Source organism: Ascaphus truei, chromosome 8 (genome assembly GCF_040206685.1).
Source record: "Ascaphus truei isolate aAscTru1 chromosome 8, aAscTru1.hap1, whole genome shotgun sequence".
Lineage (NCBI taxonomy): Eukaryota > Metazoa > Chordata > Amphibia > Anura > Ascaphidae > Ascaphus > Ascaphus truei.
This window is the reverse complement of record NC_134490.1, coordinates 31,355,580-31,380,076: the sequence shown is the minus strand read 5'-3', so window position 1 is coordinate 31,380,076 and position 24,497 is coordinate 31,355,580. Positions and strand designations below refer to the sequence as shown.

The window sequence follows — 24,497 nt, the reverse complement described above, 5'->3', positions numbered from 1 at the left end:
TCCGCGTTTTCAACACTATCTTCAAAAAGAAACATGCAACTGAGATGGTACAGCTCCACGCAGTCTAGCAATCTACCTGCAGTAATCCCCAGCTGCAAACCAGCAAATGGCGGATGCTCTCTGGACGGACAAACGTCAGAAACCCCAGGTTCCTCACGGTGTAAGTTTAGTCATCTCTCCTCATAGGACCTGGGTAGGAGAGGTGTTCCTTGAAAATATGTCCATGTTTTGAATATATCTCAAAGTCCACATATGACCACAAATAACACTTTCTCCTTGAGGACGAGACACCTTGCAGTTTGTCTTGTAGCTGCTCGAAGGGCTACATCGAGATTGAATCCCCCACATACCAAAAAAGTGGCCAGGTAGAGGACAATGGGTGTTTGTTACTTTGCCTCTGAACAAGTTGACCTTAAAATATAACAATTCCAATCTGTTTCCAGTAGCACACCTAAAGCCTTATGAGATCCTAAATGTGTGCACAGCCCTGTGAATAACTTGTGTATATATGTATTAAAAATATTTCACAACAAATCATTTCAATTTCTGGATATAGAACACACCTGGCCCCACATTAAATTAAGCTGCATTAATGAATGCCCGTTGACTTGAATAAGGGCCAACACCAGGCTGAATCTTGATAAATCTGCTCCATGTAGCCAGAGAAACATGTTTAAGGCGTTGGAGAGCAATGTGCACGCAAGAGGCTCCTTTTGGTTATTACTGTATGTTTGTTTTAAACAAAACAAATCATGGTTTCTGTACCTTTAGTACACGTTTGTGAGGTTACAGCAGTCCTAACTCTTCAAGAACACAAGATAAAGTATTCAGCACATATGTAAGACAAAACTTTGTGGGATGAATATGATCTTCAATATAAGAATAAGGGGTAGGGGACGGGGGTCTTCAAATAGAACATTGCACCGCTCACGCTTAGAATTACTAGCATTTCTTCTGAAGTTATTGTTGAAACAGAAGCTAGCACCAGATAAAGGGTTCCCTACTTACTGTAAAATAATGGACACCGCTCTTCTGCTTTATGTCTTGTTATTTAAAAATGTATTTATGATGTTAGAAACCAACCATCTTTGCTAGTTTGACTGACACACACAAAATAAATATGCGCAACAGTAGAAGATGACAGTTTTTATTGAAGTTCTCGAACAAAGTTCATCCTCCCCCCTTTACGTCCCATCAATAACACTAAAAACCATGCTTTCTACATCAAATACTGTAAATATGCAAAAATAAAGAGAGACCATCTATAATGGTGTTTAAAGAAAGCTAAAAAAGGTCAAATATTGTGACCCCAAACATCTATAGAAGCAAAAACATTTTTCATGGGTTTCTGTGGTCTTCAGAGAGGTCCTGCAAAACTGAAACAGAAAGGAAGTTGGTGACTATTGCACAGCAGTAAAATAAGTGAACATACTAAAGCCAAGCTCAACCCTGCAAAGGCTTTCCTCGCTCTTAAAGGGCAAGGTCACATTTCATAACACACGCAGTGCAGGGCTCAATGGCAACATCGTGTCCACCAAACAAGGCTGGCACCAGAATATTCTCACACTTAGAAATCATTTAGTGTGATGTGGCCCAGATTCTTTGCCAAGACCCATGCTAAGAGTTCACACTCTTGCGCTGCCAATAAACACATAATTTGAGGTGCAGTAAACATTACCCCAACTATGTCTTATTTCAAAAGACATTTGTGGCAATTATGCAGCGCCCCTATTTAACTGGCATAGGTTATAAGTGACAGACTGAAAATGCCCAAACTCTTGCAACAAGCAATGATTCCCAGTCTCACGTTAACCGGACGATGTTGCTCCAACCCCAATGCAGGGCTTGAATAAATGAAACAGTCAAAATAATTGTTCTATGTTCCTACACATCTTCAAGGGTTGTACAACTCACTGGGAAGAGTGAGGTTCAGTCTCAAAAGACCATCTCTTGTTGTAAACCCAGAGATATTGGCCGTGGAGAGGCAGAGGTGCAAGCTGAACAAAGCTCCGCAGTGTGATGTTTATGCACTGTATCTGAAATAGGAGATCCTGGTTTATGATCCATTATGAACTTCTTCTGACCTTAAGGAAGTCACTAGCTCCCTGCGGCAATAAAAAACAGATTGAACCATTTGCAAACAGCAGATTCATTGTAACTTTACAACATAGCCAATGCAATGTGCACTTGTAGGAGCTATGTCGGGAAAAGGCAACCAAAAAAAAAAAAAAGGACTGCAGAATTAGTCACAACCAGGAAAATGATGATGAAACATACCACATGAATAATGCGGATCAAATTTGTTTTCAGAAAACACCTACAGGTATTTCTGGTTTCTCACAAGGGACCAACATCTCTGCATGTTGGTTTCCAGGACCCGTACAATCCTCACACGAACCCAAACTGGACAATGGAACAGTGATGCCACAGAAGGGCTGCGAGGGAAGGACGGACCACTTCTAAATAGAATTGATGGAACAAGGAGATAAAGGGGAATCACAGAAACCAGTCAATTTGCACCATGGCAAAATGCTTGTTGGCTGCAAGAATCTGCTGCAGCCTTGGGGATTCACATTTGAGCAAGAGGCGTAAGAGGAAGATGCTGGTGTAATGTTACCAACTCCAAATCCTCACTTCATGTAACTGCAAATCAGCAGTTTTATTGCGCCTCAGATATGGTAATTGCAGAAGCATTACACAAACATTGTGCCACTTCATGCAAGCTAACAGCACACAGACAACCGAGGCCACCGAGTCCGCTCATTATGAATTAAAGTTCACATCTGCGGAATATTGCAGACTTTCAATAGTAGTACGAGTTGTTTGGGATGTGCATTGAAGGGTATTTAAACCGCCCCCTTGTGAGCTTGCAATGCATTTCTGTACCATGCTTCTCGGTCACCTTCTCAAATAGGTTCTGCAGAATGAAAGTGACCTCGGGTAATTCCCCCACCGGGGACATGTTAACCCACTTCCTTGTTAAAATAAAAGGTATATAGCGGGTACATGGTTAGCCCCCTTAAGGGAAAAAGCATGAATTCCACACGGCACCATGCCTAAAAAGCACTTTTCTAAAACATCCCTCCCAAGGTTAGTACACATCCATATTTAGTTAGCTATCCATTTCAGAAATAAATGTTCTATAAAATCGCTGCAAAACGGACCACCACTAAAGTAGATGCTGCCATCTGAAATGAAAGGTGGAAATTCATAAAGATACCTACTTATTTGGTTATTTTTTGCTTGTACATTTGCATCATTCTTTGACGGAAAACATCAAAGTTGTCTTGTGGACTCTGCCGTCTCACCCCCTTCTGCACCCAAGCCTTCTCCAGAAGAAATCGAACTCCTGTAAAAATAGAGAGAAGGCCGTTTGTAATTATTTTCAGAAATTAAAAGCATCAAATCTGAATAAAATCATGACGCCAGTGACTGGTTTTGGTCCTTTTGCATCAAATGTAAGAACCTTCTTGTGTTTTACTAGAAAAAAAAATGACTAAGTAGGGTCTAATTAGTGGAATGTATAGTGATGTCCAGGGCTCGACAAAGGCACTCGCCCAGTCACCTGGGGCGAGAGCATTTTAGCAGCCGGCGATGCTCTTATCTCTTCTCCCTTCTACCGAAACTCTGACTTTCCATTGTTTTTCCATGGCCGATCACCCGGAACTGGAAACACTCACTACACCCAGGTCATAGCCCTATGTGCTACTGCACATGTTCACACTTAGGGGATCATGGGAGTTGTAGTTTTTATAGGCAGCAGGTGGCACTGAAGAGCCCTCAATAGCTGCTTCTCTCTACATCTCCTGGTTCCGTGTTAAGTGAGAGAGTGTGCGTGATCGATCAGACACTGCAGATTATATATGCCGATTATTCTGCGCATGTTACATACTCAGGGCACTTGGGTTCTCTTTAAAAGCCAGTTTCATTACAGCTGCTTCCTCTTCATAACATGTTAAACACAGGAAGCACCTTATATCCTGATTATTATGATCATTGCTGATGCCAGCCATGAGTGCAGGCTTTACCCTCTATAATACCCAGCAGGGAAACTCCTGGTATCATGACCTGTGCTCCCTCCCCTTCTAAATCACACACACCTTATATAATAGGAAATAAACATAACAACCAGGAACGATTACTCTATCAGATAAGGCTGCTATCTTTCTCCTCTATATACGAACCAAGGTTTATCCAGGCCATGGCTGCAGCTGTAGGTTCAGTGACTTAATATCATGGACATTACCATCTCTTGGTTATTAGGCTCATGCAGATATCAGCCAGGGCTGCCGAATCTCCCCTCTATGGGAGAACCGGACGTGCTGCTTTTCTGCTGAGCCCCGAACCTAAAGGCTGCTAACTGATTATATCCAGGTTATTAATATATACTCTCCTGGTTCCATGTTGGTAAGAGTGTGTTTGTGTGTGTGTCCCTTAAATATAATTGGTGAATGAAGTCCAAATCAATACGACTCTGGCACTGCTGCATCCTTGTTACATTTAGTAAAATCCACAAACTGGAAAATTAACACTTATCAAAACAGACAAATACATGTACTATAGTGTGTGCCGAGACTGTCAGAGATGCCACATTTCTCATAAAAGATATATAGAGGGGAAAAGGCAGCAGCACCAAAATAAAGGAAACAAAGCACAAAATGTATAACTCGCATAAATAAGAAACGCGTGGGGTCTTCCTTCACTATCCCAACAACATCACGTATTGTGAAACTCTTACATCTATCTATTCAACTCCTCGCTCTATTCCTAAATCCAAGCTCTGTTCTATTCATTTAGTGATCCCATTTTTTTCCAGTCACATTGTCAATAGACACAATGTTGAGCTATGTGATCAATTGTTAGCCTAACCAAAGGCACGTTATAATGTTGCTATTAATATAATCAATCATAAAATCAATGACAAAAATGCTCAGTCGTACAGTGGGATTAAAAAAAATTAAAAAAAATAAGGCGGGGAGGGGCGAGTAGTTTGAGTAATTTATCAAGCCCGGGTGATGTGAATATAGTCTTTATAATGCATCACCAAAATGGGCAGTACAGAAAGATCATTTAAGATTAGTGCATATTTCTGCCCTAATTAGGAGCTACTTTGAACCACACATCAGCCTGTATGCTATACAACAATTTCTCTACATATGTTCCAGCCCAGGTACAGTAGTAACCCTATAGTGGGTTTTGTTTAACCAGTATTTGTAGGGAGGTGGAAGGGTTAAATAATCAGACAGTTAACTGTGTGGAGTTTCCCAGTTTTTAGTCTGTTGTGTGTAATCATACCCTGTATTGCCTCAATCACTAAAAGCCTTCCCTACGGAAATGTCTTAGTTAGCAATGTCAGGCATTGACCAAAACAAGAAGTATTCGTGCAACATACACTTTGATGGGATTTTTGATCCCCGACCCGCCGGTTCCAAGTCCTTGTCCTTCTCTCCGTCCCATCTTACTCATCTTTTGGCAACCCAAATTCTGCTGCGTCAGCTTCTTGTTGGCAAACTCCAAATCCTTTGGTTTCTTTAAAAGAAAAAAGTTCAAAAGCAAAATCCAACGTACATCACTAATTACAGATAGAACACTAAACCAGGTCACTGCACAAGAATACATATTTTCCCATCGTGCAAAGGCATTTTACAGTGTATTTTCCCAAGCAAATTATTTGTTCATGGCAAAGCTTGAAACCACCAGCTGAAATGGAGACTATTATCTGTATCTCCTCTGGCCCCAATACTCGAGCCAGAGATTTTAACCCAATATTCCAGTAGATCGTATCCCAAAAACCTGGTCTAACATTCCTATTCATGTCTCCCTAAGTGCATATGTTCTGGCTGAGGATCCCACAGTTCAGGGGTAACAACAAATTGATCCTTATACCAAATCTGATCTTGGGGAAAAGAAAAATCCTACATATTACAGTCCATTATAAAATCTACTAGCTGAGAGACCCGGGATGTAAATGCATAATAGGTAGTATTATTTATAAATCGTGGAACAATAGGTGACTATTTGTTGGAAAGGTTGGATAATAATGTTGAAAAGAAAGATGGAAGAAAATGTAATACGATGTTGTATAAAAATGGTTTATTGTAAACACACCACAGTACAATGTATATTTTGGTGACATAAGTGATGTGAAAATGTGAGGTGTGTGTCCTGCTAGGGTGTGAGCGTGTGTGAGGCGGCGGGTGGGTGTTCAGTACGGGTGGCGCGTGGGTAGTGAGTGCTGGCTGTGGGTCGGGGTCCTGCTAGGGTGTGAGGCGGTGGGTGTGTGGCGAGTGCAGGTGACAGCTGGTCAGTGATATTGTTGCGTAGGGGCAGGATGCGGCAGGTGTGTGTCGAGTGTGTGGGGTGGGTGAGAGGCGGCGGGTGTGTGTCGAGTGTGGCGGGTGTCTGTTGAGTGCGTGCGGCGGCTGTGTGGCGCAGGGGTGTGAGCGGTGGGCGGGTGAAAGGCAGAAGTGCGGGTGGGCGAAAGGCAGAGGCGGGAGGGCGGACGAAAGGCGTTGAAGGAGGGGAGGTGAGGTCGGAGGGGTGGTGAGGGGAGGTGAAGGGGAGGGGAGGTGAGGATGGGTGGTGAGGGGGGGGGTGGTGGTGAGGGGAGGGCGGAGGGGAGGTGAAGGGGGTTGCCGGGAGGTGGGGGGGTGACAGGAGGTGAAGGGAGGGGGGGGGGGTGACAGGAGGTGAAGGGAGGGGGGGGGGTGACAGGAGGTGAAGGGAGGGGGGGGGGTGACAAGACAAAAAGGGGGGGGGTGACAGGAGGTGAAGGGAGGAAGGGAAGGGGGGGAAGGTGGGAGGGGGAGAGGTGGGGGAAAGGGTGAAGGGGGAGGTGGGGGAAAGGGTGAAGGGGGGAGGTGGGGGAAAGGTGGGGGAGGGGGAAAGGTGGGGGAGGGGGAAAGGGGGAAAGAGGGGGTGGAGGGAGGAAGGGGGTGGAGGGTGAAAGGGGGGGGATGGGGAAAGGGGGGAGGTGGAGAGGGTAAGGGGGGAGGGGGAGGTGGAGGAGGGGAAGGAGGGAGGTGGAGGAGGGGAAGGGGGGAGGTGGAGGAGGGGAAGGGGGGAGGTGGAGGAGGGGAAGGGGGGAGGTGGTGGGAAGGGGGGAGGTGGTGGGAAGGTGAAGGGGGGGTGGAGGGGAGGTGAAGTGGGGGGGGGGGGGTGGAGGGGAGGTGAAGGGGAGGTGGAGGGGAGGTAAAGCGGGGGTGGAGGGGAGGTGAAGGGGGGCTGGAGGGGAGGTGAAGGGGGGCTGGAGGGGAGGTGAAGGGGGGTTGGAGGGGGGGGTGAAGGGGGTGGAGGGGGGGGGGGGTGAAGGGGGGTGGAGGGGAGGGGGGGAGGGGAGGTGAAGGGGGAGGGGGTGGAGGGGGGGTGGAGGGGAGGGGAAAGGGGGGTGGAGGGGAGGTGAAGGGGATGTGGAGGGGGGGTGGAGGGGAGGGGTGGGTGAGGGGAGGTGAAGGCCGCTCACTCACCCGTCCGGCCACTCCCTCACCCGTCCGGCAGGTCCCACGTGGATCTGAGGCGGGAGGCAGCGTGTTGTGGCCGCTCCCCCGCTGTGTCCCTGGCGCGCGCTCGCTCTCTCCGCTCCCCCGCTGACTGTAGCGGCGCCGGAGGGGGTGGAGGGGAAGTGAGTGAGGGGAGGTGAAGGGGGGCGAGGGGAGATGAAGGCCGCTCACTCACCCGTCCGGCAGCTCCCTCACCCGTCCGGCAGCTCCTCTCGTGGAGGGGGGGGAAGGGGGGGCGGAGGGGGGTTGGAGGGGAGGTGAAGGGCGGTTGGAGGGGAGGTGAAGAGGGGGTGGAGGGGAGGTGAAGGGGGGAGTGGAGGGGAGGTGGAGGGGAAGTGAAGTGGGGTTGGAGGGGAGGTGAAGCGGGGGTGGAGGGGAGGTGAAGGGGGGTTGGAGGGGAGGTGAAGGGGGGTTGGAGGGGAGGTGAAGGGGGGTGGAGGGGAGGTGAAGGGGGGGGGGGGGTGGAGGGGAGGTGAAGTGGGGGGGTGGAGGGGAGGTGAAGGGGGGGTGGATTTGAGGTGAAGGGGCTGTGGAGGGGGGTTGGAGGGGAGGTGAAGGGGGGGTGGAGGGGAGGTGAAGGGGGGGGTGGAGGGGAGATGAAGTGGGAGGGTGAAGGGGAGGTGAAGCGGGCGTGAAGCGGGCGTGGAGGGGAGGTGAAGCGGAGGTGAAGGGGGGTTGGAGGGGAGGTGAAGGGGGGGTGGAGGGGAGGTGAAGGGGGGGGGGGGTGGAGGGGAGGTGGAGGGGAGGTGAAGGGGGGGGGGTGGAGGGGAGGTGGAGGGGGGGGGTGGAGGGGAGGTGAAGCGGGGGTGGAGGGGAGGTGAAGCGGGGGTGGAGGGGAGGTGAAGGGGGGTTGAGGGGAGGTGAAGGGGGGTTGGAGGGGAGGTGAAGGGGGGGTGGAGGGGAGGTGAAGGGGGGTTGGAGGGGAGGTGAAGGGGGGGTGGAGGGGAGGTGAAGGGGGGGGGGCGTGGAGGGGAGTGGAGGGGAGGTGAAGGGGGGGGTGGAGGGGAGGTGAAGGGGGGGTGAAGGGGAGGTGAAGGGGGGGGTGGAGGGGAGGTGAAGGGGAGGTGGAGGGGGGGTGTGGAAGGGAGGGGAAGTGTAGTGAGGGGTGGGTGAGGGGAGGTGAAGGCCGCTCACTCACCCGTCCGGCCGCTCCCTCACCCGTCCGGCCGCTCCCTCACCCGTCCGGCCGCTCCCTCACCCGTCCGGCCGCTCCCTCACCCGTCCGGCCGCTCCCTCACCCGTCCGGCAGGTCCCACGTGGATCTGAGGCGGGAGGCAGCGTGTTGTGGCCACTCCCCCGCTGTGTCCCTGGCGCGCGCTCGCTCACTCCGCTCCCCCGCTGACTGTAGCGGCGCCAGAGGGGGTGGAGGGGAAGTGAGTGAGGGGAGGTGAAGGGGGGTGAGGGGAGGTGAAGGGGGGTGAAGGGGGGTGAGGGGAGGTGAAGGCCGCTCACTCACCCGTCCGGCAGCTCCCTCACCCGTCCGGCAGCTCCCACGTGGAGGGGGGGGTGAAAGCACGGGAAACGGAGAGGCGGAGCCTCCGGGACCGGTGGGGAAGAGAGCGGGAGATGTGCTGCTAACACTGTGAGCCCCGCTAATGTATGTAACACCCCCCCCCGTGTGTGTGTGTGTGTGACAGTGTGTGTGTGTCAGTGTGTGTGTGTGTAACAGTGTGTGTGTGTGACAGTGTGTGACAGTGTGTGACAGTGTGTGACAGTGTGTGACAGTGTGTGACAGTGTGTGACAGTGTGTGACAGTGTGTGACAGTGTGTGACAGTGTGTGACAGTGTGTGTGTGTGTGTGTGTGTGTGTGTCCCCTTCACTCCGCCTCAGGCCAATGAGAGGTGTGCGGGGGCGGCCCAAGGGCCAATGAGATTGCCGCTAGGGACACGGGGAGGGGCACAGGGAGACACATACAGACCCGGACACATACAACACTTTCAGAAATATATAGTAGATAGGGCCATCTTCTCCAAGTGATACTAAGCCCCAAGTTACTTAATCACTCATTCATGTGTACGGGCAGAAAGTGGCCTGAAGACTTTAAACCACTCAGTAAATATGGCCCTATATCTTTATTCTTGATCTATAGTTTATATGTAACTGTACTTGTAACCATGTATTAGTTGTTTTACTCTGTGCCCAGGACATACTTGAAAACGAGAGGTAACTCTCAATGTATTACTTCCTGGTAAAATATTTTATAAATAAATAAATAAATAAATAAAATAAATATATGCATGTTGGAAGGGTCTTTTCTGAATTAGAGACTCGGTGGATAAGAGTGGTCACATTGGAAAATGTATAGTCTCCTAAATATGCAGACAAAATTGAACTATGATTACTGTTCTAGCAATTAATTTAAGGCCCAAATGTACATACAAACATTTCTACACATCTGAGATATCCTGTAATGTGACCTACAACTTTTTAGTTCAGGTTTCCATTTGTGTAAAGATTTGTTTTTCGGTAGAATATATTACAATCATAGAAATCAAAGTCGTGTCTGGTCCTCACCTTCCCCTTGTTGACTCCACGCCCGCGAGGACGGTTACTCTCAATCTGAACTGGATCATGTACTAGTAAAAAAAAAGGGAGAAAATAAAAGGGGAATAGAAATCAACAATCAAAAAAAACACCATTGACCACACAGTGCTCTTTATATGGTCTATACAAAGGGCGGGTAAACTATCTTGAGACTGCAACTTGAGCAATAATCATATCTGGTGCTAGCGAGAACATGCAAGTCCTCAGAAAGGTGCTGTCACACTGCTCGTTTAAAGCCCCGTATGCCAATGGGATTTTGACGTCAATTTGTTTCCACGGAGAGGATTTATCATCACCAGTATCTTGGTAATAAAGGGGTCCCTGGATCAAAAAAATAATGCAGTTCAGCTCCAGAGACCCAAGCTTCCTACCCATGTAATAAAAGGAAGCTTTGAATACATTTTACAAAAACAGCAGGGGGAAATGTTCCTTTCAGGTGGAATACACAAATAAGATTCTTACAGAACCGTTTTCAGCTCAAAGACTGAAGTTTCAGAAAGTTATGTCCAGCACCTTTGTTTGAATCAACATTAGAAAAGTGAGTGTAAAGATCTCAAACTATTCAGTATTGCAACTACGAGGGATAATTATCAGGAATGTAAATTAGCAAGCAGTGAGAGAGAAATCCCATAGGCTGCAACAGAACATCAGAGAGTCAAAAACCTGAATCCCTGGTTTACTGCATTTTTGTCAGAGCTATGCAATATTACATTATACATTATTCTTAATGCCTCTTACCTTTTGGTTCTTCCACCAGACACACTCTTTTGGGTGGCAGCATGCCAGCCTTCGGCGTTGTAGCCCTTTTCCGTGGCATTGGTGGGCGCACAGACGTGGGCATTTTGATGAATGCAGCAGTTAATGGGTTTTCACCAGGGGGAGCCTCTGCAGCCTCGCACTCTGCTTCCATCTCTGCATCCTCCAAATTATTCACGAGTGGGACCTTGTCCGTTCTTATGTTCTCCAAATCTCCGTCTTCCTCCACCACCGCATCATCATCCTCGCCTGTCCCCTCTTCCACAGCATTCCGCAACTCGTGCACTTTCGTCTGATAGAAGTTATAAGCTGGGCTACTCTTCTCATGTAGAAACCTTTGGTGAAGAACATAAAGGACACTTAGCCCCTTGTAAAGTCACAAATAACTGCAACGGATTGCAGAGATTAGAAGATATATTAATTGTGTGTCTGGGAGAGAGGGAGAGAAACTGCAATTTGTCCAAGTCCCAAAGAGCCATGTGATTTCAATTGGATTGACCATCGTCAAAGGTCCTCTAAACGGCACAGCCTATCCCAGAGAAACTCACCAAAATTCAGGGTTGCTTGCACTGTTTTCCATGCTGAACTGCTCAATTTCCGGACCCATCTTAACAACAAACTGAGCTAACTTTACAGCTGTATCCTTGGTCTTTGCATCAACTATGAAAACAGGATAGTTCAGGACAAGTGCGGTACAAGCATAAAACAAGAACAGATGCACATCCTCACATCTACTGTATTATTACATTATTCAGGAGTTTCCCATGTTGGAAAACTGCTGTGGGACATTTTAGGGGAGTCTTACAAAATTACTTCCATGTGGACTTTACTAATCCTGCCCTGTGTTACTCTGGTGACCATTCTAAACTGTGCACCCATTTACAGACGCAAAATGCATTAAGAGCCAAATTCATATTCTGATTCAGCTTTGTTTCTTCCAACTGTAACCCCTTTTCTATCGCTAATTTATATCGCTAAATCCCTAGATAGGATGGAGTTGCAATTTTCACTTGCAGTTGTGCTCTGAGGCTTAGCGGGTCCTCATTAAACTGTGATGATGCCGATGGGGGCACTATCGCAAGGAAACTCCTATTGAAGTCAATGTGAGATTCAGAGAGCAATGCCCGATCGGCACCATCACAGTTCAATAAATAACCGCATCATTAACTCAGGAATAGAAAACGGCAACAAGAACAGGGCCACGACAGTGCGATTAGCAATTTCAAAATTAGGAGGGGGTGATTGCTCTTGAGCCAGCAATGCAAGTAGTTTTGCGCCCCTTGAGAATAAAAGGGGTTAAAAAATCTCTGGGGACACAGAACCTCAAATGGTCATCTTCCTACCATCCAATAACTGTTGATCTGAAGACAGCTCGTTCTGAATACTTGCTGACGGTTCCGGAGAAATCTCAGCGATTGCTGGAGCCTGTAGTTCCGCGGTTGTGGCTGTAGAAGGTTGGTCCTGTGTCTGCTCAGCTCCGCTGACTTTTTCATCGGAGGCAGATGACACCTGTGTGGACTCCATTTTCCCAGAAGACCTTGAGGACGGCTGTTTTTTCCTCCTAAGCCTTTGCCTCCTTGAGTATGCCAAGCTCTTGAAAAGCCTCTTCTTCACTGCTGCAGCCTTTTTCACACACAACATGGCCCTCACCGCCTCAGAATCCAGCTCCTCCGGGGACCTCTTGGGTTTTCTGGTTTGAGTGGTTTCTTCCAATATCCTTCCTGTAGATATCTGGAAGTCTGCCAACTTCTGCTGATAATATTTATATTCATCGCTGTCCACGTTGAACAAAAACCTGAAAAAACAAAAAAATTTAAAACTGCTCTACTTAACTCAAACTTCTCAAACAATAATTAACCATTATTTAGGTAAACTCTTTTTATATGGGATTATTAATGTGGTCACATGTCAGAGTATTGTACTGTCCTCATGTTGTAATCATTGCAAAACAACCTGCTATTAGTGGGATTATGTGTGAACACCACCGTGGTTGTACGCATGCAGAGCTGTCGTTTGTGTATGTTGACATTGTATTCCTCAGGGCTATCTCTGCTTGCATGTAGTACTTGGCATTTTCCCCCAGAGGGCATTCAGACGTTGTGGACCCATTATTCTGTTAGCGCATGCGCACTGAAGTAGTGGTGGCGTGCGGCTAGTGAATTAGTACTGCCAGCAAGCCGACGCATGCGCACAACAGTTTACCTTGTTCCGGATTAATCTAGCGGCAGCTGCAATCGAGTCCTGATATAGGTATTTAAACATAGCGTACATACCTAATATTTCACCCTTGAAAAAGCCGCCCCAGCGAAACGAACATCGGGTAAGTGTGTTCCGCTCTCAGTCCAGATAGGAACACACTTAGTACCAGTTCCAGCCAAGTATAATTGTGGCTATTAGAATTTACAATGTCGCTATGCTTAAAGCTTTCTTTTATATGCTAGTTGCTGTGCCATCTTTATTGCTGAATGGTAATAGTTTGCATCCGCATATGTAAGGATACATTGTAGTGGAGTCACAATTTACTAGGAACCATGCTATATGCATTGTGTATCTTTAGTAGGTAGGCATAAGGAGACTTACGCTGTTGTCTCCACTAATATTAGTTACACCACACCTGCTAGTTTTGGTAATACCTGCAGTTGAGTGTAGTTACTCACCACTCCAAATAGTTTAATTCTACTTTATGGCCGATTAGCTATAATCACCTACATGGCGTTCCTTCCCCCGTGGACATAGACATTAGGGATCATTAGGTAATTTGGTCCTATTTTTGCCGGTCCATCAGCCCTAGGTATATACTGTTCTTTACTCCAAGGACTATCCTGATGTTTGTTTTATTATCAATATAGGACCAATTTGGATTCATAGTGCACACGGGTTATATTGTGTGATTTCACAATCCCTTCTGATTACATTAGCAGCGCTCATTATGGCAACACTGTGACCAATAGTACCTTCTCTCTGGTTATCTCTGCATGGGCTACATATGTTTGATTAGGGTATATTTTTACAGACACCTCTACCTACAATTGTGAACAGTCCTACAGGGAGAAAAGAAAAAATGCACAAATGCGCACCAGGGATGAAATTAGTATTGTTTATTATTAAAAAATACACATAAACAGCTGAGAGGATCCAACCCCTCCTCAGCTAAATGGGTTAAACTGCCCAGATACATAAACCATAGCGTGGTGCGAAACGCGTAGAGGTCACGACAGGTCATCCTGCGCGTGTTTGCTGAGAGGCTGAGACGGAGCCTGCCTGAGGCACAAGTGGCGTTTTTTCACCTTCTGCAATGCCGCGATCCGGATCCTGTGCGGTTATCCGTGGACCCCCACCTCTGCCCCAGTGTGAGTGTTCGTTTCCCCCTGTCAGCGGTATTATAGTCCTCTATGGCGGTTTTAACTTAAATTACCTTGGGCTGTTGGTACTTTCTTTGCTTATTTATAACATTGATTGTTGATTTTTATTGTATGTGCTTGACTGTTTAGGGTATTCTATTTTTAGAGTACATATGTATGGTTTATGTATCTGGGTAGTTTAACCCATTTAGCTGAGGAGGGGTTGGATCCTCTCAGCTGTTTATGTGTATTTTTTAATAATAAACAATACTAATTTCATCCCTGGTGCGCATTTGTGCATTTTTTCTTTTCTGTTTCTCAGGGTGTCCTCCCCCCTTTTTAGGGGGGGATCACCTTTGAAGTGGGAGCTTCTGGGGAGACGCTCCATGAACGTGCAGCAAAGGGATTTTCCAATTTCTACATCTGCAGCACGAGCGCTGAATATCCTTATCTCTGCTTTCAAGTCCTACAGGGAGGTTTTGGTATTTCAGGACTCCCCGTTAATATACAACGCAGTACTAGGAGTTTTTGTTTGTTATTGCCCCTTTTATTTATATTGGTCCAAGGACCTAATAAAGTATTTTTAAGCTATCCACTATATCTACTGTATGTCAGGGACCTTTTCAATTTGTATACAATCCTGACCTCTGTACAGCCACGATTGTTTATACATTTTGTGGTTGCTGAGTGCATGCTATTAGGGACCCTTTGCCCCTCTCCTAAAACTCGTTTTAAAGCATCACTAGCCTTTCGGATCCCATAAAACTTGAGATGATGCATTAAATTAGCAATGACTGCAAACTTTAGATGCTTAAAGATCAGACCACAAAAAAAAAAAAAACTAAAGAAGAAATGTTGGAAGTGCAACCTCTATGCGCCTCAATGTACAATTACACCACGCACCCTGCCCAGTTACAATGACTATTGTATATCAGGAGATAACCAAGGGGAGGATATAACATGTGATCAACGCTGGCATCTTAATTACAATCCAAAAATATGCAAATTGGAGGTTGGCAATTGTCCTATACATACAAGTTTCCTAAACCGTCTGATCACAAAATACATTTGGTAAAACGCAGAGAACCGTTTGGTTACTATGGGCACATTAAAGTTTTTGGGGGGGGGGGGGGGAGACATAGAAATACTTGCCTATATTTTTGATTGGGGCACTAACGATTTATTTTGATTTTATTAATGAAATGGATCACGACCATTAGCTCATGTTGTTCCTAAATGGGACGACCCATTTAAACATTCATTTGCATTATTGGCCGTTAACCATTGATACCTCTAGTTCTGTACACTGAAACACAGACTGCCTAGCTCATAACTGCACATTCACAGTTCTTCTCCATCGATGGTTCCAGCTGACCATCATGCCAGCCCCCGCTTCCCTCCCATCCTCCTCAATGTGCTTGCTTACCAGAACGCTGGCTTTTCCCCCTCTGGCTTTTCCTCCTCCGGCTTTTTTCTCTTCACCGCATTTTCCAGGAGCTCATCTATTGTTGCAACAACCTTCGGGTCGGCCGATAGTTTTTCTTACAAAATAAATAAAATTAGATTTGTAGTTATTCGTATAGAAATAAAGATGGTTGAACAATCCATCTACTTACTGCTTTCTAACCTCTGCACCACATACACAAAAAGGAAGCGCAAAAAAGGAAAAACCATCAGTCAAAATTGAAAAACCTTTATAAATTGATTCAATATTACATAAAAATCACACAAATATAATACATGATATAATAAAAAGATCCTGATAGATCTAAGACCCACACAGTCTATGCACTAAAGGAGTATTCCCAAATCACAACCCCCTCAGAACTATAGATGGAAAAATTCAGGGTGAAAAAAAAGAGATGTTCCTGCTTACGTATGAAAAGGAACACACCCTGTGCAGGACTGGTGAGCATCCACAGCTGGATGGGCTTCCGTCAGCATGTCCGCTCCCCACTGCGTGATGGCGTCACCTCTACGCGTTTCGCGTCATATGACGCTTCTTCAGGAGGTATATCCTAGCAACACCCATGGTTGCTTATTATAGCAAGACCGACATTTCCTCAGCCAATGGGATTGCCTTATTAGTAAAAACCTTCCAATCAGTGTTACATGCTGCTGGTGTGCAGAAAAAGCAATCACTAGCTTGCTGAACCATCAGCAGCAGTACATGGGTGAATGACAAACCGACACAAATGACAACACAAATCATTATCCACTAACAAGACATATATGCATAATGACAACACTACAAAATCCTAATATAACCTATAATACTCCCTAATGGAGCTTAATACTAGAATCCACACTAATAAATACCAATTGAAACCAAGAAATGACTATATCTACATGAAAGGCATAATTCATCTATTACTAAATGCATGATAGTTACATAGTAATCTACAGTTAATCTAACCAATAATTAAACAGCTGATGTAAATAAAAAACTAAAAAAACTATTACTTGGCATAAAAATAATAAAATTGATAATAGAATTAACACGGATGATGGTATAAATGAAAACAGGAATAATGCATATACAAGAAAATAAAGGAATCTTATTTGAGGAGTGGGGCAAGTTCTATTAATTTGTTAAGCCCACATGGCGATTTACTCCCAACTACTTAAGAAAAGTACCGCAATGCAATATCCTTGTGGTAACTTCCTTCAAAAACCTAAAGGGAATTTTGCTTGTGGCAAATATGTGATGTGTGCATATGTCACGAGATAAAAGTATATGTGACACAAGAAATAAAGAACACCCCATTAATGATTTCATTAGTTGCCACACATCCTTTGTGGTGTATGTAATTGTCCATGCAATTTAAGCTATGTAGGGAAAACCATCAGATCCCTTAAAACTAGAATTGGTGAACATATCAATGGGATCAAAAATGCTCAATGTACTCATAATTTATCCCAGCATTTTTTGACCCACCACCAAGGGAAAAGTAATGGACTACGTTATAGGGGGGTGGAAGTAGTTGCAAAGATCCCAGAAGAGGGTATCGCGATTTGAAACTCTTACAAAGAGAACAATATTGGATCTTTACATTGGGGAGTAAATCGCCATGTGGGCTTAACAAATTAATAGAACTTGCCCCACTCCTCAAATAAGATTCCTTTATTTTCTTGTATATGCATTATTCCTGTTTTCATTTATACCATCATCCGTATTAATTATATTATCAATTTTATTATTTTTATGCCAAGTAATAGTTTTTTCTTTTTTATTTACATCAGCTGTTTAATTATTAGTTAGATTAACTGTATTTTATAGATATTCATATTACATCATGCATTTAGTAATAGTTAGATTAATTATGCTTTTCATGTAGATATAGTCATTTCTTAGTTTCAATTGGTATTTATTAGTATGGATTCTAGTATTAAGCTCCATTAGGGAGTATTATAGGTTATATTAGGATTTTGTAGTGTTGTCATTATGCATATATGTCTTGTTAGTGGATAATGATTTGTGTTGTCATTAGTCTCGGTTTGTCATTCACCCATGTACTGCTGCTGATGGTTCAGCAAGCTAGTGATTGCTTTTTCTGCACACCAGCAGCATGTAACACTGATTGGAAGGTTTTTACTAATAAGGCAATCCCATTGGCTGAGGAAATGTCGGTCTTGCTATAATAAGCAACCATGGGTGTTGCTAGGATATAACTCCTGAAGAAGCGTCATATGACGCGAAATGCGTAGAGGTGACGCCATCACGCAGTGGGGAGCGGACGTGCTGACGGAAGCCCATCCAGCTGTGGATGCTCACCAGTCCTGCACAGGGTGTGTTCCTTTTCATACGTAAGCAGGAACATCTCTTTTCCATCTATAGTTCTGAGGGGGTTGTGATTTGGGAATACTCCTTTAGTGCATAGACTGCGGGGGTCTTAGATCTATCAGGATCTTTTTATTATATCATTTAATATATTTGTGTGATTTTTATGTAATATTGAATCAATTTATAAAAAATTTCCATTTTGACTGATGGTTTTTCCTTTTTAGTGCTTCCTTTTTGTGTATGTTTTCCGGTTTGACCCCGTTGATCACGGGAGAGTGGGAGCAGCAGAGGGATACCATTGTTTTCTGAATACAGAGGGATTTTTGGGACTGCGCATACTTTTCTTTCTGTGGACAATTGAATCTAACCTCTGCACCGTAGGGAGCCTGACTCCGAGCTTCAAAACATGGTGCGTTAGGATATCTCCTCTACATAGGTCTGTGCGCAGTATAAGTGCGTGAATGCACCACCAGCTATTTCACCAGCTATATTAACTGACGTCACAACCCTCCAATGTTAAAATGGTTCCCCCTTCACTTATCCTAAGCATTTAAAATGACATGGGCCTTATTTGTGTTCTACACGGGAGGGAAGTTTAGCAGACACTGCGTGAGGGAGCAGTTCTCACAGTACATAGTAACCTTGTGCCCTGCAAATACTTATACTGTCAGTTAACACAGGGGTACACAAGATTTTTTTGTAGGGAGGCGCAGTGGTAAAAGGGGCCCCACATCTTCCCAAGGCATTTAAACAGCGCGAGGCCTCAGTAACTCACTTACCTTGATTTAAACGGCTTCGGCAACACGTTGCAATGGCAACGTGGCATCAAGTGGCGCTGCTGGGTCACGTGACGTCACAGCGTCATTTGATGCTTGATATAAAGCGAGGGCGTGGCGCGAGAAGTGGGGAGAGCAGGCAGAGGGGTGCAGGACAAAAAGATTTTTTTTTAAGGGGGGCGCAGCAGTTAGAGGCCCCGCGCAAAACCTTTAACTCCTGATTCAGGCGGCTTCGGGGCGATGCGTCGCCATGGCAATGCGGCATCAAGTGATGTCACATGACCCTGCAGCATCATTTGATGATTGATATAAAGCGAGGGGGGGTGGCGCGAGAAGTGGGGGAGAGTAGGCAGGGGGGGGGGGGGTGCAGGGCAAAAGGTTGGTGCACCCCTGAGTTAACCCACTGATTGCCAAAGGGCCATGCCAGATCCCTCTGCAGGCAAAGCTGTGAAAACAAATTACTGAAGCATTGGGGACTAAAATGTATTGTGGCATTTCCAAACGAATAATACATTTCACCAAATCACAATAATCTAATAGAAAAGTAAAAATGTTCACTTCAGATCTAGGATAGAAAATTAAATTTATTTCCTTTTTTTACTCTGTTCCGGGGGCTTTCTGAACCACTTTGCACACCCTTAATTTGTACATACTGGTTGATGTGAAAACGCAAGGTGTTACTGGCGCCAATGGCAGGGAAAGGGTGTTTGTTTGCAGAACCTACCTTTGCTCTTGGTTGTCGCTTTAGGTTTAGCTTTCTCTCTGCCATCTATAGCAGGCTGGGTCCTGGTTTTTAAGCTCATCCTGTGACCGGTTTTGTTGAGCCAAGCTTTCAGCTGCACCATGAACTTCTTCCCAAAGAGGAACGAGTCCTTGAAATTGGGGCAGTCAGAAGGCTTCAGCTCCATTCCCTGAAGCCCTACTGCGTCCAAAATGTTACACTGCCTGGAGATGGTAGCCATCGAGAAAGTCTGCCCCAACAGCACCATGGATTTCCGGCACAGAGACACCGTGTTCTGGAGGATACCGGACAGTTGTCGATCATCGTTGAGGATAGAATGCTTCAGCTCAATATCTTTGAGGATAGAATGCTTCAGCTCATATGTGTTACAGGCTATGAGCAAAGGAATTGCGCTCCTTAGCAGTCGCTTCTGAATTATCAACATTTCCGTGTCATAGGGCCTTATTACTTCAAAAAAATCATTATGTTCCTTGATTGTACCTTTTTCCATTAACAGATCCAGAAGCTCGTTATCCACTCTGGGTTTTTTCAGAGAAGGATGACTTAAAAACTTGAATGCAAAGAGCCAGAAGTCCGATTTTGGCACCATCATGGGGCATTTAAAGCATTGCACGATTTTCTTACAAGCCTCGGTGCTCACCCTGAACAGAGCCTTGTTCTGATTCAACAGATCGTCATCCTTTTTCACGGCGTTGAACTTGGCCCAGTTGAATATCTGCATGCTATATTCATCAGTGGCACTGTGTTTATCTTTTGTCGCAGTGTCAGGTTTCTTTATGGGCTTACTTATTTTCTCTTTGGTGGGAATTTCACCACCTTTCTCTGCCCCACCACCACGACCACCACGGTGAACCAAGCTCGCACCTCGTCCGCGAACTGACGGTACTACTTTTCCACGTTGAAACAGGGCTGCCCCACGTCCTCTCTGAAATTTCGCCCCACGGCCTGGTTGAATCTTCCCCCCACGTACAACAATCTTTTTGGGCATTTTGCCCCTGCCTCCCGGTGACCTGAATAAATCCTGCGGAGGACCTGCGTTGTCTACGCTGTAACTATCCCTTCTCTTCTGAAACTGCTCCATCTGTTGTGATGGGGAGTGGAAGTCCCTGTAGATTTCTGGGTGGACCGATGTGTGCTCTTGAGACCTTATAGGGCTACGCTCGTGCCCCCATTGCATACCTTGGCCATATTCCACATCCCTGGGTAGGTAGTCGCCGCGTTCCAGGGGTCTGAGAGGATCGAGGTTACGAATGCGAGGGTCTGAGGCGCCCATGTTTTCCCGATAATAGTGTTCTTTCCCCAAAGAGTCATCAGGTCTCCATCGGTCTGGTAACGTGTTATAGAGTCTTCCTGAAGAGGGCTCCCCTCCGAAGTCGCTCACATTGTAGGAAGGGCGAAGTATATCATCTCTCCTTGACTCCATGTTCCAGCTGCTGCTCACAGGATCACGTGGAAGGTCACGATAGGAGTATCTTTCGTTGCCACTGTATACAGGGTCATAGGGTTGTGATTTCAACTGTCCTGTTTATAAAAGGGTAGAAATGCCATATGCAAATTAATACAAATGATTAAAAATGTTACAGTATGAGCCTATAGGATAGAAAGCAATAATGCAGATTCGACTACTTTTATATTTTTCACCTTCTACAAATTGTAAATTGGCTCAAAAATAGAGTAAAACAAGAAACAAAAGTCCAGAGCAACAGCCAGTGTGACACAAATACTCAGTGAAATACATACATACATACCTTGAAAAAGGGTCATTTTGTTAACCCTTTGGCCAAAGCGTATAAGCCTGCGAGTCACTTTGAAGGCATGACCAGTACGCAGGTCCCAACACGAACTGATTAAAATCCTTATTTACCTCTATAATTAGAGGAAGGATGGTCCTGGCATTGAACCTGTCACAACCAGCTGCATGAAAAGAAAACCTGCTTACTTGGAAAGTGGGGAGGGACGAGCTTTAAACCCTGAGTGGGAGGAGCCATTAACCTCCAAAACAGCTGAGACCAGCTGGACAGTTAGCTTTGTCCAGCTGGTCTCAGCTGTTTTGGAGGTTAATGGCTCCTCCCACCCAGAGTTTAAAGCTCGCGCCTCCCCACTTTCCAAGTAAGCAGGTTTTCTTTTCATGCAGCTGGTTGCGACAGGTTCAATGCCAGGACAATCCTTCCTCTAATTATAGAGGTAAATAAGGATTTTTCAGAATATTCCTAATTCAGCACAGCTGGCTAATTGGTAATGATAACATGAGATATTACGTATTTTAATCAATCTGGTGCTTCAGGTGTTAATGTATCTACCATTTGATTGTGGGACTTTATTAAAACTGAGGATATCCGGTGATGACCTCTCTTACAGTATGACGTCCAGATATCTGTAATCGTTATAAGGAGACGCAGACAATAAGCCCACATACTACATGGGTAAGAGGTGCCAAGGACAGATATCCATTTGTCACTCAAATTTAGCAAGACGGTCAAAATTAGTCTTGTTACATCTGTCATAATCGCCTGAATCCATGGATATGACACACGTGTGTTTAAGTATTAGGGAAAGGAAGTTCTGAGTGCGTTTATATATTGAGGCAAGAAATTAAATGTTTATTTTTAGGAGTTTTTTTTCTCTGCTGTAAAACTGTCAACCTCGCAGCCGATTTACGACAGGGGTAGGCTTATGTTGTTTCAATGGGGGAAAAAAAAAAATAGTACACAAGTCTTAGCAAGGTATTATGAAAATCATAATTCAACAGAATTTTCATATTTTTATGCAAGAAACGGTTTTGCATTTATTGTACATGTATGTTCTTGTAAACCTTATTCTGTAATCTAAGCACTGTATTTTTATATATATTAAAAAATTATTTAATAAGCAATGCTTTGAGGCTCTGAATGAACACGCTTTGTTGAAAGTATTTTTGTTGAAAGTATTTACATCTTCAGACACATTTTGTTGCAGGTGTGTTAAGTGCAGCGTTTTTTCTATTATAGAGGGACCCGAGACCCTGGCAGATACATTAATTACCCATCTTGCATACTTCTCGGGTGGTGGCAGTAGATAAATATGATTGAAATTGAGTAATGAGTTAATATTAACTTATTGAAAGTACGTTGCGGAGGAGATAGGCAAGTTGGCTAGAGTAGCCATGTGTATTAACCCTGGTTGCATATCTAAGTTACATGCTCACTTGTGTGCTGTTCGTGACAGTATATGGGGATGGATTGAGGGGAGATATTGTTAATTTGAGGGGCCGTTGCGAAGATGAAAAATGGGCCAGCTTGCGAGCTGTGTATTAACCATTGTCCCGAATACACATCACGTGCTCACAGGTGTGCCGTATGTAACCGAATGAATCACCAGATTATAAGATCAGACAAAGGATGAAGTTGATATTTGAGAAAGATGTGACATTCATAATGAAAGACCTTTATACACAATGGCTCAGATTTACTAAACAGTACTTACCTACGTTCAAGTCAACAGACTGCAGGTTGCCTTTGTAATAGTTACTACGATCAAGTGTAAGTAATTATGTTTAATATGAGTTGTGTAAACGTACCTTCCAGCTGAAACTGCCGAATCGTTTCTTGGACAGCTGTATCCCGACTCAACCGGTACATCTTGATCTTGTCTTGCACAATGGCATCAAAAGTCTCCCGAGTGATTCTCCGGTTTGCCATTTCCTCCGGATTCGGATACTAGAGTCAAATGTATGATTATTGTGGAGCAATATGTCAAAGGGTCAGATACTCAGAGGGAAAAGGGTGGCGAATAAGAGAGGAAAAAAAGGGGGCAAAGAAAGGAAAAAAAGGGGGCAGAAGACGAGGGCGGGCAGAGGGTAGAAGAAAAGGGGGGGCAGAGGGTAGAAGAAAAGGGGGGCAGAGGGTAGAAGAAAAGGGGGGGCAGAGGGTAGAAGAAAAGGGGGGGGCAGAGGGTAGAAGAAAAGGGGGGGGCAGAGGGGAGAAGAAAAGGGGGGGCAGAGGGGAGAAGAAAGGGGGGGGCAGAGGGGAGAAGAAAGGGGGGGGCAGAGGGGAGAAGAAAAGGGGGGGCAGAGGGGAGAAGAAAAGGGGGGCAGAGAGGAGAAGAAAAGGGGGGCGAGGAAAAGGGGAGAAGAAAAGGGGGGCGAGGAAAAGGGGAGAAGAAAAGGGGGGCGAGGAAAAGGGAGGGGGGCGAGGAAAAGGGAGGGGGGCGAGGAAAAGGGAGGGGGGCGAGGAAAAGGGAGGGGGGCGAGGAAAAGGGAGGGGGGCGAGGAAAAGGGAGGGGGGCGAGGAAAAGGGAGGGGGGCGAGGAAAAGGGAGGGGGCGAGGAAAAGGGAGGGGGGCGAGGAAAAGGGAGGGGGGCGAGGAAAAGGGAGGGGGGCGTGGAAAAGGGAGGGGGGCGTGGAAAAGGGAGGGGGGCGTGGAAAAGGGAGGGGGGCGAGGAAAAGGGAGGGGGGCGAGGAAAAGGGAGGGGGGCGAGGAAAAGGATGGGGGGCGAGGAAAAGGGAGGGGGGCGAGGAAAAGGGAGGGGGGCGAGGAAAAGGGAGGGGGGCGAGGAAAAGGGAGGGGGGCGAGGAAAAGGGAGGGGGGCGAGGAAAAGGGAGGGGGGCGAGGAAAAGGGAGGGGGGCGAGGAAAAGGGGGGGCGCGGAAAGGGGGGGGGGCGAGGAAAGGGGGGGGCGAGGAAAGGGGGTGGGCGAGGAAAGGGGGGGGGCGAGGAAAGGGTGGGGGCGAGGAAAAGGGGGGGCGAGGAAAAGGGGAGGGGCGAGGAAAGGGGGCGCGAGGAAAAGGGGGGGCGAGGAAAAGGAGGGGGGAGAAAAGAAGCGGGCGGGAAGAAGAAAAAGGAAGAGAGGGGCCCGTTTCCTAAGTCCTTCATCAGTTTTATATATGCGCTCTCCCGGTTATTGAGACATGTAGGACTTTTCCTAATTAACATACAGTAAGGCTAATAAAAGACAAGCTAGCCAATCACCTCCATGGCGGGGGTCTGCAGCCCATTAAGCGGCTCTCCGGGAAGGCCTCTGTCTTACCTGACCAACGCTCTTGCTGCTCCACTCGAAATCCGGCTCTTCCGGTTCACC

The 24,497-nt window shown here is 46.1% G+C and overlaps 2 protein-coding genes across 3 annotated transcripts in view; both read right to left on the bottom strand.

The window, feature by feature from the left end:
* Nucleotides 1-24,497, bottom strand: part of LOC142501347 (SURP and G-patch domain-containing protein 2-like) — a 137,275-nt gene that overhangs the window by 27,771 nt on the left and 85,007 nt on the right. The window lies entirely within an intron of this gene.
* LOC142501348 (SURP and G-patch domain-containing protein 2-like) lies at nt 1,132-24,497 on the bottom strand. The gene is made up of 11 exons (XM_075611162.1): nt 24,389-24,497; nt 23,000-23,138; nt 19,426-20,964; nt 15,568-15,682; nt 12,144-12,595; nt 11,349-11,460; nt 10,783-11,135; nt 10,015-10,076; nt 5,393-5,529; nt 3,225-3,349; nt 1,132-1,376 (listed from the first exon to the last, which is right to left on the bottom strand). The coding sequence occupies exons 1-10, from the start codon at nt 24,392-24,394 to the stop codon at nt 3,277-3,279; spliced, it is 2,988 nt and encodes a 995-aa protein (XP_075467277.1). The 5' UTR covers nt 24,395-24,497; the 3' UTR covers nt 1,132-1,376; nt 3,225-3,276.

Bases quoted from the DNA above. Each gene is read 5' to 3' on its own strand.
- LOC142501348 (XM_075611162.1), bottom strand. The intron at 15,683-19,425 runs GTAGGTTCTGCA...TTATTTTGTAAG, and splicing joins AGCGACAACCAAGAGCAAAG to AAAAACTATCGGCCGACCCG. The intron at 11,461-12,143 runs GTAGGAAGATGA...CTGTTTTCATAG, and splicing joins AGATCAACAGTTATTGGATG to TTGATGCAAAGACCAAGGAT.